Raw genomic sequence first — 13,465 nt, forward strand, 5'->3', positions numbered from 1 at the left:
GAGAGGGGGGAAGCAGGCTTCCTGCTGAGCAGAGAGCCGGATGTGGGGCTTGATCCCAGGACCCTGAGATCATGACCTGAGCTGGAAGCAGAGGCTTAACCCACTGAGCCACCCAGGTGCCCCAGATTAGTTATTTTTATTATATCAGGGTTCATTTTCTGGTTTTGATTATAAACTGTACTACAGTTAGTTATTTAAGGAATTCTTAAAAAAGATTTTATTTATTTGAGACCGAGAGAGTACAAGTGGGGAGGAGGGTCAGAGGGAGAGGGAGAAGCAGACTCCCTAACTGAGCAGGGAGCCCAATGGGAGCTCGATCCCAGGACCCTGAGATCATGACCTAAGCCAAAGGCAGATGCTTAACTGACTTAGCCATCCAGGCACCCCAAGAAATTTTTTTAATAGGATGCTTTTATTGATGCTTGATGATTAGCTTAAGTGAAGACTTGGATCTTAGTATAAGCTACTTTATCAACAATACGCATGATCTTAAGAACAGCACTGTTCTTAAAATCTAAAATCAGTTCCTGAATTGACTTAAGGAGCTCGGGGACAATATTAAAAGGGGCCAGGTTTTCACAGCCCTCATCCATCTCTGCACACTGGCTGGCACTGTCAACAAGTTGCCTCCAATCTGCCGGAGCACAGACCACAGCACGTCTGCCACAGGGAGTTCAGTCCCAACAAGTCAGGAGCTCTTTCCAAGAGTAGAGTTCATAGAGTCAAACATAGTGGCTTCCTCTCTACTGCTTCCCTGTTTTAAGATTTACTTATCTGAGAGAGCACGTGTGTGCATGAGCAGGGGGAGGGGCAGAGGGAGAGAAAGAGAGACTCTCAGGCAGACTCCTTGCAAGGCATGGATCCCCAATGTGGGGCTCAACCCCACAACCCTGAGATCATGACCTGAACTGAAACCAAGAGTCGATGCTTAAACAACTGAGCCACCCAGGCGCCCCTACTGCTTCCCTCTTTTAACTGAAAAATAGCTATTATCTACAAAGGTATCTACAATGGTTAAATTTACAGCATTATACTTTTGACCAAAGAGAGAGAAGAAAAAATGTGCAATGTTCCTTTCTCCTTTGATGGAAGACATCGTTTGGTCACTGAACTTCATTTGAATCTCTGGCACCTTCTTCCATGTTAGCCCAAAACCCAACTGATATTCTTAACAAGGCTGTTTTCAGTCGGCTTGCCAAAGCACTTAAGAAGGCTTTCTGACACACTGTTGATTGCTGAATGTATGAGAACAGCAGACAGGACCCTGTAGTCCTGTCCCAGAGCAGCTGGGACAGCAAAAGAGGGAGGGGAGGTGGGGTCTATGTGAATCACGATCTTTCAGTGCCCTTGTCTTTCAATGCCCCATAATCCTTTCCAAGCACTGAGTTTAAATCCCAGGCACTGGTTAATGAAGCAGTAGCTCACCAGCTTGGGTTATGCTGGTTACATCCAAGTCCACATGTGGTATCTCAATCATTGTGGAGCGACCATTAACTGCAGCTTTCAATTCATATAGACATTTTAAAATATTTTGGTGGAACTCAAGAGGTTGAAGAGATGGGTCAGACTTCCTGCACTTGGTCCACAACCAGGCAAGGAAAGATGCATTACTTTATAATAGGGCTTTACCTGGTACACTGGCATCACAGGAGCATTAGAGGAAGCTGGGCAGATGGGAACTCTAATTTTTTTGGTAACTTTTCTAGAATTCTAAATGTATTTCAAAATAAAAAACAAAAGTCCTGTGGTGTTGGGTTTTCATATATATGAATTGGACCAATAACAGTTTCCATTTTCTTTGCATAAATTGGGCTTCATTTGACTTAATAAGAAAGGATCAAATTTTGGTTTAACTGTGTATTTGAGAACATATACTTCTTTTTCCTAGTGAAAATGCAGCCTGGGGGCACCTGGATGGCTCAGTGGGTTGGGGCCTCTGCCCTCGGCTCAGGTCATGATCCCACGGTCCTAGGATCGAGCCCCACATCGGGCTCTCTGCTCGGCAGGGAGCCTGCTTCCCCCTCTCTCTTGTCTCTGCCTGCCTCTCTGCCTACCTGTGATCTCTGTCAAATAAATAAATAAATAATCTTTTTAAAAAAATGCAGCCTGAAGAAAGAAAATGAAGTAGGTACTAATGATCTGCTATGGCTTTTAAAGACTTCTGTTCCCCAGTCTGAGAAAAAGTTGCAGGGAAAAACTGAACCAATGCTAGGGACAATCCTTCCCTGGGAGGCAACCTGAGATTCAAACTTGTTCCAGTTCTGGTGGCTGTGATTTAGAAAACACTTCTCTGGAGCCAGGGCTCAACTTCTTTTTAAGACATTCTCTTTTTTTCCTTAGCATCAGAAGGACTCAATGAGTTAAAAGGGCTTATAGTTCTCTATCTGGTTTTGGCATATTTATAGCAGAAGATTTGGCCATGAATGTGTTGAGTATGGAAGAGTAGGCGGCTGAAGCTGCATTTATAAAGCATTTGTAACTGTTGTTTTTAGCCACTTAGAGACAGCAGTGTGTTTGATTCTGGCTTCTCTCTCCTTTTGCAGGCTTAGAATATTTATTCCTTCAAATTCCATATTCTTCTGGTTCTGTTTTGAAAACAATAGCAAATAGACTATTGAATTCAAAATTACACAATGGACTTGAATATACATTTCTCCAGAGAGGTACACAAATGGCCAAGAGCACATCAATATCATTAGTCATTAAGAAAATGCAAATGAAGGGCACCTGAGTGGCTCAGTGGGTTAAAGCCTCTGCCTTTGGCTCGGGTCATGATCCCAGGGTCCTGAGATCGAGCCCCACGTCAGGCTCTCTGCTCGGTGGAGAGCTTGCTTCCTCCTCTCTCAACCTGCCACTCTGCCTACTTGTGATCTCTGTCTGCCAGATAAAGTCTTAAAAAAAAAAAAAAAATGCAAATGAAAACCACAGATACCATTCATACCCACTAGGATGGCTATATAATTTTTTTTATTTTTTTTTTAAGATTTTTATTTTATTTATTTGACAGAGAGAGATCACAGTAGACAGAGGCAGGCAGAGAGAGAGAGAGAAAGAGGGAAGCAGGCTCCCCACTGAGCAGAGAGCCCGATGCGGGACTCGATCCCAGGATCCTGAGATCATGACCTGAGCCGAAGGCAGCGGCTTAACCCACTGAGCCACCCAGGTGTCCCATAATTTTTTTTTTTTTTTTTAAAGCAAAGTACATGTCAGCTAGATGTGGAGAAAAGGGAACATTGCCAGTAAGAATGTCAAATGGAGTAGCCACTACAGAAAACAGTTTGGTGGGGGCGCCTGGGTGGCTCAGTGGGTTAAGCCTCTGCCTTCCGCTCAGGTCGTGGTCTCGGGGTCCTGGGATCGAGCCCCACATTGGGCTCTGCTCAGCAGGGAGCCTGCTTCCCTCTCTCCCTGCCTGCCTCTCTGCCTACTTGTGATCTCTCTCTGTCAAATAAATAAATAAAATCTTTAAAAAAGAAAGAAAGAAAGAAAGAACGAAAAACAGTTTGGTGATTCCTCAGAAAGTTAAACAGGATTACTATATGATCCAGCAATTCCACTCCTAGCTATGTACTCAAAAGAACTGAAGATAGGCTCTTAAAAACAGAAACAAAACTCTCTCTCTCAAAATAAATAAAATCTTTAAAAAAAAATTGAAAACAAGGACTCAGACAGATGCTTATAAGCTAATATTCACAGAAGCATTATTCACAATAGCCCAAAGTGGGAACAATCCAAGTGCCCACCACAGACGAATGGATAAATAAATGTGATATATATTCAAAATGGAATAGTATTCAGCCATAAAAAGAAATGAGGTTCTGATACAGGCTACAACACGGGTCAGTCTTGGAAACATTATGCTAAACGAAATAAGCCAGACTCGGGGCGCCTGGGTGGCTCAGTGGGTTAAGCCGCTGCCTTCGGCTCAGGTCATGATCTCAGGGTCCTGGGATCGAGCCCCGCATCGGGCTCTTTGCTCCGCAGGGAGTCTGCTTCCTCCTCTCTCTGCCTGCCTCTCTGCCTGCTTGTGATCTCTGTCTGTCAAATAAATAAATAAAATTAAAAAAAAAAAAAAAAGGAAATAAGCCAGACTCAAAAGTACAAGAATGAAATGATCCCACTCCTATGAAATGTCTACAGTAGGCCCATTTGTAGAAACAAAGTATGTCAGAGGTTACCTGGGGTTCAGGTGAGGGAGAAAGGGGGAGTTATTATTTAATGGGTACAGACTTTTTCTTTGAGGTGATGAGAAAGTTCTGGAAATAGATAATGATAATCGTATACAACATTGTGAATGTACTTAATGCCACTAAATTACCATTTTAAAATGGTAAACTTTATATTATGTATATTCTGGCACAATAAAAAAGAGTTAAGAAAACAACAAATACTGATATGGATTGGTTTTTCAAAACTGAGGATCCCTTAAGCAAAGGATGGTGTAAACATGACTAAATTCATAACAGCTTTGGGAAATTAAAAAGCAGAACCTCTGCCCAAATTTAACTTACACGTGGTGGACAATCATGAAAATGTATAAATAGTGACAAAAATCAGAGTTTAAAATGAAGTGACTTAGGGCGCCTGGGTGGCTCAGTTGGTTAAGCATCTGACTCTTGGTTTCAGCTCAGGTCATGATCTCAGAGTCCCGAGACTGAGCCCCATGGAGGGCTCCACGCTCAGCATGGAGTCTGCTTGTCCCTCTTCCTCTGCTCCTCCCCTGCCCCCAACACTCTCTCTCATAAATAAAAATAAAACCTTTTAAAATTTAAAAATAAAGTGACTTAATTCTGGTGTATATTCATGGGGTTCTATTCTATAAAGCCAATTTACATTTTCAAACATTATTTTTCCTTTAAAAGTTAGGACTTTCAGGCACCCCTAGTCCTTCTGTGAATTCCTTACCATCAATTCATTCCCGCAGCACATACAGACGTCAGCTCCACCCAGCCTCCTTGCCAGCTACCTCACCACTTTAGCCTGGAGAACATCTAATTCTTTTTCCTCTGGGACCAGAGAAGTACTTCCCCTCTCCTAGACCATCCCAGCAAACAGTGGAACCCACCTTGCTAACAGCATGCTCTTCACAAATAGGACTTAATGCTGTGAATTCTTTTGAGGTTTAGCTATCAGTGAATTCAGATTTTCAAGATCTAAAGACCTCGCCGGTGCTTTTGGCCTCAAATTTTGCTTAACAAACTGATTTAGCTGCTTTGCGACAACAGACCTACAATCACCTCACATGGCCAACAAAACAAGGAAAACCGAGCTGAGGGGCTGCAAAAGCCCCAGGCTGCTGCTCTCCCTCAACTGGCCAGTGACTGACCTTTGTACTCAGGGGTGAACTCCTTCATTTCGGGAGGGAGGGACTCGTAGAAGCGCTGCTCCCGGGAGATGAGGGGCTTGCACACAGTGTGGTCGTCGTAGCGCATCATGCTGCTGTGTCCGCCCACCTGGTGGATGAAGGGCTCCAGGAGGACTCCCCGGTCTCCGGCCCGACTTGCGTTCTTGCCATACTGCCCCACTTCCATGGTTTGACAAACACACATTGCGTTGGGGGCCAGTTGCACACTGAGGGCAGAGGATGCAGCACATGGGCCACGAAGAGAGCGCTAGGCAGAAGGTCCTGGTAAGCTGAAAGCAATGGTCAGAGTCTGTTCAGCTTATTCTTCTTTCCTAAAAGAAAGGAGACAGGAAAAGAGGGAATCAAAACACCTCACAAGCTACAACTTCACTGGAGTTCACAGAATATCTGCTCCATGAGTAAGAATGGGATTCTGAGGGAGGCTGCCTGGTTCCGACGGTTGAACAGGCGACTCTTGATCTCGGGGTCATGAGTTTAAGCCCCATGCTAGGTGTAGAAATTACTTTAAAAATAAATTTTAAAAATATTTTTAAAAAAGAATGGGATTCTGTTTTTTGCCCCTGCTCTGTGTTTCCCCAGCACATACAATGCTGCCTGGTGCATGAGAGCCAGGTGGCAAGTTTTTCTGAATGACACAACTTCGATCTCCTCCATTTTTTTAATGCACAGAAGCCCACACGTTCTTCCTTTCCTAGCTATCATATAACCTTCCACATACCCTAAAGGATTTGATTTTAGAGCTACAATATGTTAACGGTCATCAGAAAGGCCAACTATCCCCGTTTACTTCATATTCAAAGATAAGCATTCAGGGGAAAAAACAGAAGGCAACATGAACTCATCTTGTTCAGACTTCTCACTATATCCAGTAATGCTAAGGGTCTCTCACTGCCTCAAAGAAGGGTTTTCGAGAAATCTGGTCACACTAGATTTTCAACTTTTCTGCTGAACGTCAAAGAGCAGGCAGGGAAAGCCATTCCTTGCTGAGTTGTAGCATCATAGAAAGGGTTTGCTTTTCCCAAGGAAAATCAGGCTTCTAATTTCTTCTACTTAAAATTTATGGTCATCACTTCAGTGCCACAGAGCTTCCCTTTCCATATACTCTACACCAACCAGTAAGACAAGGAAAGGTCCTCTGTACTTAAATACCTACCTGATAACGTCAATTTGCTCTCAAGAAAGTTAAAGTAATGGTCAACTTCCCTAATACCGAATATATTTTGAAATTAGGAATGTAGCAGGCAAGACTACAATTTGAAAGATCAAGACTAAAAAAGAAAAATATTTGTAAGAGCAGAAATATGGCTTTACCTTTAAGAAATAAAACATTATTTTCTTTCCTTAACCTCATTAATTTATGGGCAAAAGAGGCTATTAAAGAACTCTATTGCAAAACTGCAAAATTTTCTTATTTCAAAGCTACCCAGGAAGCTCTGTTCTATTTCACGGCTATCAACAAAAATAAGTGATTTTCCATTTCCCTAACCAATCACCACCACTTCAATGCACACAATGCATATTTTTGCTTACCTGCGCATTTTCCAGTCTTCCTTCAGGAGAAGGCAACTCCCTGCCCCCAGAATTTTCCCAGACTCCATTCTCCCAAACACAAGTTGGGTGCGCACACCACTATGAGTCCTAACATACCTTGTGCCAACCATCTCAGCAATACATCGTTGTACTGTCCCCTATTTACTTGTCATCACCACCACAAACCATTCCCTTGTGTTTCCATCTAGGGTCCAAGGCAGTTCCTGACATACAGGAAATGCTCAAAAATAAGTTTGTTGGAATGAATGAAATAATTCCAGGAAGAGGGCCGCAAGGAGTAAACGCATAACGATATGAAAACAGGAGTCACCTAATGGCAGTGTTAAGTGGAGAAGCAGCTATAAAGGGCCTCTTCTCAGGGCTCCAGAGGTGCCCACCATGGCAGTGGACTCTACCTAGCACTGCCAACGGGCTTTTACCCTGGCTCTGCTGCACGCCCTCCAGGATTGCCTCTGATGGGGCATGGGGTACCCAGACGGTACTAAACTTTCTAGCCCGGGTCAGTGGGTGTCAGAAAGGAGAGAGATCGATAGTGCCAAGAGCCCCAGAAGAGTTGGACTCTGAGAGACGCATGGCAACCTCGGCAGCCTCCAAAGGACTGAAAGGTTCAAGTCCAATCTCCAGTCAGATCTAGACTTGGTATTTTGTTCCTACATGATATATACATAAAGTCATGGGACTGTTTCTGTGGTTGAAATATTTTCTTAGAAGTAAACATGTAAGGGGCACCTGGGTGGCGCAGTCAGTTGAGCACCCAACTCTTGGTTTCTGCTCAGGTCATGATCTCAGGGTCATGAGATTGAGCCCCACAACAGGCTCCATGCTCAGTGCAGTCTGCCTGAGACTCTCTCTCCCTCTCCCGCTGCCCCTCCTGCTCGTGTGTGCACGCTCTCTCTCTCTCTCTCTCTCAAGTAAATCTTAAAAAAAAAAAAAAAAAGAAAAGACAATAACGTGTAAAATATATTTCTATAAGCTTTGTTTTGGCGTTTCTTTTTAAATAAACCTGAAATCTAAAAAAGGTAGGCAAGTCACTTAACCTCAAATTTCCTCACCTATGGGGCACCTGGGTGGCTTAGTCAGTTGAGTGTCCGACTCTTGATTTCGGCTCAGGTCATGATATCAGGTCAGGGTCGTAAGCTGAAGCTTGAGTGGGGCTCTGCATTCAGTGTGGAGTCTTTTCCCTCTCCCTCCCTTTCTGTCCCCACACTGCATATACATGCTTATACATGCTCTCTCTCAAATAAATAAAATCTCAAGTTTCCACACCTATAATTTGAAGACATGCCCACCACTAACCCTGTGGAAGATGCTGATGTAGGCAAAGGGCTTGGCTTGGGCTTGCCCGGCCTACTGCCCAACTTTGAAGTCCTGGAACCAGCAATAGCTCTCTTTTGTAAGCAACCAGAAGTTGCTCCTGAAGTCTGTGTCCACCAAGGTCCACTCTAAAAACCAGGGACTGAGAAGGCTGTAGATGATGACATCTTTCTCCACTATTTCCTTGCTAACAGGGTACCAATCAGGTAGTCCAACCTCAAAGGGAATGTGAAACTTCATTCTAGCTCAGGGAAAACCTCCAAGAAAACTTCCATCCCTATGAGAGGGCTGCCTTAGAAAAGGGCATCTGACCATCTTCTAAGCATGAGACAAGAGGGGAAGCTGGCCAGGGGTCCCCTGGGAAAAGTCACCTTGCCCTTAAAGAACACAAGAGAGACATCCGTATTCTGTCTGGATGTGTATCTGAGACTACGGTAGCCACCTAGAGACCCTAAAAGATAGCCTGAAGACAAGGCCAGGGGTGCCTGGGTGGCTCAGTGGGTTAAAGCCTCTGCCTTCAGCTCAGGTCGTGATACCACGGTCCTGGGATCGAGCCCCGCATCGGGCTCTCTGCTCAGCAGGGAGCCTGCTTCCTCCTCTCTCTCTGCCTGCCTCTCTGCCTACTTGTGATCTCTATCAAATAAATAAATAAAATCTTAAAAAAAAAAAAAAAAGACAAGGCCAACATGCTGAGCATGCAGAACAGAAGGACAGAAATCAGGATCCCTGATGTTGTCACTGAAGTACTGGATATCTTGTTATGTAACAAAAATAAATCTCCCATTATGCTTTCAGCCAGTCTCATTAGGGTTTTCTATCACTTGTAGTCAAAACCATCCTAGATGAAGGGACAGAAAATCACCAAAATCCCCAGATCTCCAGTTAATAGACTTTGCACATAAAGAGGTCTAAGTGTTTTCTAATGATAACAAGGAAAACTTCCAACAACTGAAGAACAAGCCCTTCACTGATGATGAAGGACACACTCTCCCCAAGCTCCAAAAGGAAAAATGCAGCTTTACGATCTTTAAAGTGTCCCCAAAGGCAGACTGTTTGAATTATACCTGGTCCACTAGGGCTGGTACCAAAACACTAGAAAAGAATCCGACAAACAGAAAATTCATTCTCGGGGCGCCTGGGTGGCTCAGCGGGTTAAAGCCTCTGCCTTCAGCTCAGGTCATGATTCCAGGGTCCTGGGATCGAGCCCCACATCGGGCTCTCTGCTCAGCAGGGAGCCTGCTTCCCCCTCTCTCTTTCTCTGCCTGCATCTCTGCCTACTTGTGATCTCAGTCTGTCAAATAAACAAAATCTTAAAAAAAAAAAAATACAATAAAAATAAGAAAAGAAAAAAAAGAAAATTCATTCTCTCATACATCATCAAGAACCTGCCCAAATATCCAAATAATTAGCTTAGAACTGATTCTACTGTGATTCAACTACAGGCAGACCATAAACAAAGTTTACACTCTGGCCACTTCAGGACCCCACTGATCATTATTTTTCACAAACACATCTAAATACAATGGAGTTGATAAATCCTATTTTCCAGAATATAACTAATCCTCAAAGATTTTCCCGACTGTCCTCTGCAAGTACACTGACCTGATTTCAAGTAGTTTATGCCATTCAAAACGTCAACAGTTTCTAATCTTCTCCAGACTTAGCATGAAGAAAAACTTCCAAATTCTTTAAAAGCTACAATGTATCCAAAAAAGTCAGATAATTAAAATCATGATGTTTCATCGCAGTGGATTAAAGGAACAACAACAACCAAAAAAACCCACCAGTACATGTTTCAGCTTTTTTGCTCTGTAAGCAACTCCAAAGGCTTCTCTGGGGGAAACTTTATAAATGGTATGCTTTCCCCTATGTGGCAATAAATTGAGGTTCTCTATTTGGTTTACAATATAGTGGTGCTTCCTATGCACCTGCTATCTGAAATTCATATTGTTCAAGTATATAATGTACAAAAAAGGTAGGGGCTATGACAATGGGAACAGGAAAATTTAAAAATGTTTTAATTCCAGTGTAGTTAACATACAGTGTTTATTAGTTTCAGGTGTATAATACAGTGATTTAAGAATTCTAGGGGCGCCTGGGTGGCTCAGTGGTTGTGTCTGCCTTCAGCTCAGGTCATGATCCCAGAGTCCTCAGGTTGAGCCCTGCATTGGGCTCTCTGCTCTACGGGAAGCCTGCTTCTCCCTCTCCCACTCCCCCTGCTTGTGTTTCCTCTCCTGCTGCGTCTCTGTCAGATACATAAAGATCTTAAAAAAAAAAAAAAAGAATTCTGTACATTACCCAGTGTTCACTGTAATAAATGTAATCTTAATCCTTATCACCTATTTCACCCAACCACCTACCCACCTCCCCTCTGTAACCATCTGTTTATTCTCTACAGTTAAGAATCTGGTTTTTGGTTTGTCTCTTTTTGTTGTTCATTTGTTAATTTAATTTCTTAAATTGCAAATATGAATGAAATCAGTATTTGTCTTCCTCTGACGAGCTTATTTCACTTAACATTATACTCTAGATCCATCTGTGTTGTTGCAAATAGCAAGGTTTCGTTCTTGTTCATGGCTGAGTAACACTCCACTGTATATACATACTACATCCTCCTTATTCATTCGCCTATCGGTAATATTCAGGCTGCTTCCATTATCTGGCTATTGTAAATAATGCTGAAATAAACACAGGGGTGCATATATCCTTTCGAATTACTGTTTTCATATTCTTTGGATAAATACCCAATAGGGAATAGAATGATTTCTAGATTGAGACTAATAAAAACATTTTTTTTAATATTTCTGTTTTAAAAAAGACCAACCAGACACCACCCCCTGCAAATGTCAAAAGAGCTCATTTAAGGAGGAGAAAAAGCTTAGATATAATAATCTGCACATTATAAATACCTCACAAATCTATGCACTGAACTACATTAGGATTTGCAGTCTTTTCTTTCTGTAAAAATCACTTTGCTTTGTAATTAGCACAGCTCAGAGAGAGAAATTCTCCCTTAGTACCAAAAATATTCCTTAATCCCCTGAGCACAACTCAATTTCTCATTCTGCCATTTCTACATAAGATTTGTCCACTCATGGGGCACCTGGCTGACTCAGTCAATAGAGAAGCAACTCTTGGTCTTGAGGTCCTGAGTTCGAGTCCCACAAAGGGTGTGGAGGCTACTTTAAAAGTAAATTTTAAAAAAAGGAAAAAAAAAGACTTGTCCACTCTTCTCATGAGGGAGCGAGGGCTCCTCATGCAAATACACTTGTATCAGATAAGAGCTACAGCAGCAGAATCTTCCCTTCCTGTGGAACTTCTAAACCATGTAAATACTTCAAGGACAAACAGGAACAAAAGAAAGCGAACAGTCTAAAACCATGCCAAGAGACTAGAAAGAAAAAGGAAATGGCTGGAGCCATTTCTTGGAACCACTGCTAAACTGAACAAGGAAGAATAAACAGAAAAAAAAAAAAAAAAACCACACCAAGAACCAAGTTTTTCAAAGTTCCCCAAGTTTCTGCAGAAGAGGTAATTAACAAAGGCAATATTTGCAAACCATTGGGCAAGAATGAGTATCCCAAAGGGACCTCGTTTGAGCACCCGGACAGCATTCTGATCCCCTGCAGCTCTGCTGAGCACTAACACACCCTCACCCCACTCACAACACAAAGAGCCTCCTCTTCCCCAGTGGTGCATTAGTCACCTGGGAGGCATCTGAAGGAAAGAGATGCCCAGATTTATCCTCCACCCCACTCCAGAATTAGCTCAGTTAGAAGCCTCTAGAATATTCCATTATAATCTCAGTCCCTCTATAGGCCATGACTTAACTGCACTGCCCAGTCAAGTAGTATGCTGACGCTCCTACCCCTGGCTGTCACTGTCAAAGCCTTCTGTATTTTTTTTTTCACAACGCCATTACCTTCAGCATCTCCAACCGCATCAGCCCTCCAAGCTGTTCAGTGTCAATACCACCAAGAGGTCACCACAATATTTTGACCATGCAATGCAATATGGTCACCAGCACTAACATTATGGGCATGCCAACAGCCAACCTGAGGATCTTCTTGCACAATAAGACCAAGTAATCAGGGCACCTGGGTGGCTCAATCATTAAGCGCCTGCCTTCGGCTCAGGTCATGATCCCAGGGTCCTGGGATCGAGCCCTCCATTGGCCTCCCTACTCAGCACGAAGCCTGCTTCTCCCTCTCCCACTGTCCCTGCTTGTGTTCCCTCTCTCTCGCTGTGTCTCTCTCTGTCAAATAAATAAAATCTTAAAAAAAAAAAAAAAGAACAAGTAACCAGATACGATGAGACCAGTAAGTTAGTAAGTACCTTCTCCTGGTCATGAATAAGGACCTGAACAATCATAATTATTGTCAGAACATACCAAAGGAAGGTTGATGGAAAATAAAGTTTCTAACACACACACTCACACACCCCCCAAAGAAAGCCCTCACCACCTCCCAATATCATCACACTGGGGATTAGGTTTCAACATATGAATCTGGGCAGGCTGGGGGAGAGGGGCATGAACCTTCAGTCTATAACAGAAATCATGATCAGTGTTTAAAGCTCTGTCTCCAGAGTATCTGCTCTCTTTTTCTGGTGAGACGTCACCACTTCTGTGAGACTTGTATGATTATTTGGTAAGGAAATCTTGTTTTTATGAAAAGGAGCTTGCACTTTTTTCCTACGGAATAGTTTGTAGCACGATGTGTACTAGATTTTAAATGTTTAAAAATAAGAAAATTCCCACTGCAGAAGCCTGATACATTTCAGTATTTAGTAATAAAGCTCCTTCCTTCCTTTTTTAAAGGTTTTTATTTTTAAGTAATCTCTATACCTAATGTGGGGCTGAAACTCACAACCCTGAGAGCAAGGGTCACACGCTCTACCAATTGAGCCAGCCAGGGGCCCCAGTAAAGTTCCTTTCTAATGAACACAATCTCGAAATATGGAACCAAATCAAGATAATCTAACATTTATGCATTAAAGACCACTGTGTGTTGATTACCAGGTCTTTTTTTTATTAGGTTGTTTGCATTAGGGTCTGAGTCAGGCAAAGGGGGAGAGGGGGAAAGTATAGCACCAAGGTAGGCTTTGGTAACAAAAACTTGGGACAAGATTAAGTTCTGAGTTTTAGCTAAATCATTGTGATTGAAATTATATAACCCAGTAGATAACACCTATGCCCTAAATACTGGCTTCTTTTTTGTCTTATAAAAAAAACTGGAC

The 13,465-nt window shown here is 42.7% G+C and overlaps 1 protein-coding gene and 1 pseudogene across 3 annotated transcripts in view; both read right to left on the reverse strand.

Moving 5' to 3' along the window:
- The window catches only part of IP6K1 (inositol hexakisphosphate kinase 1), a 64,560-nt gene that overhangs the window by 17,259 nt on the left and 33,836 nt on the right, over positions 1 to 13,465 (reverse strand). Inside the window, exons 2-3 of one of the 3 annotated variants that reach the window (XM_032868078.1) lie at positions 9,830 to 9,922; positions 5,324 to 5,673 (exon numbers count right to left, since the gene is read on the reverse strand). In XM_032868078.1, the coding sequence (XP_032723969.1) occupies positions 5,324 to 5,546 (223 nt within the window). In that variant the 5' untranslated portion in view covers positions 5,547 to 5,673; positions 9,830 to 9,922. Of the gene's footprint in view, positions 1 to 5,323; positions 5,674 to 9,829; positions 9,923 to 13,465 lie in introns of those variants that run through there. The other 2 variants (XM_032868077.1, XM_032868079.1) reach the window with 2 other exon arrangements.
- Positions 956 to 1,697, reverse strand: LOC116874018 (annotated as a pseudogene).

This window comes from Lontra canadensis, unplaced genomic scaffold, assembly GCF_010015895.1.
Source record: "Lontra canadensis isolate GAN:19392208 unplaced genomic scaffold, GSC_riverotter_1.0 scaffold35, whole genome shotgun sequence".
Classification (NCBI taxonomy): Eukaryota; Metazoa; Chordata; class Mammalia; order Carnivora; family Mustelidae; genus Lontra; species Lontra canadensis.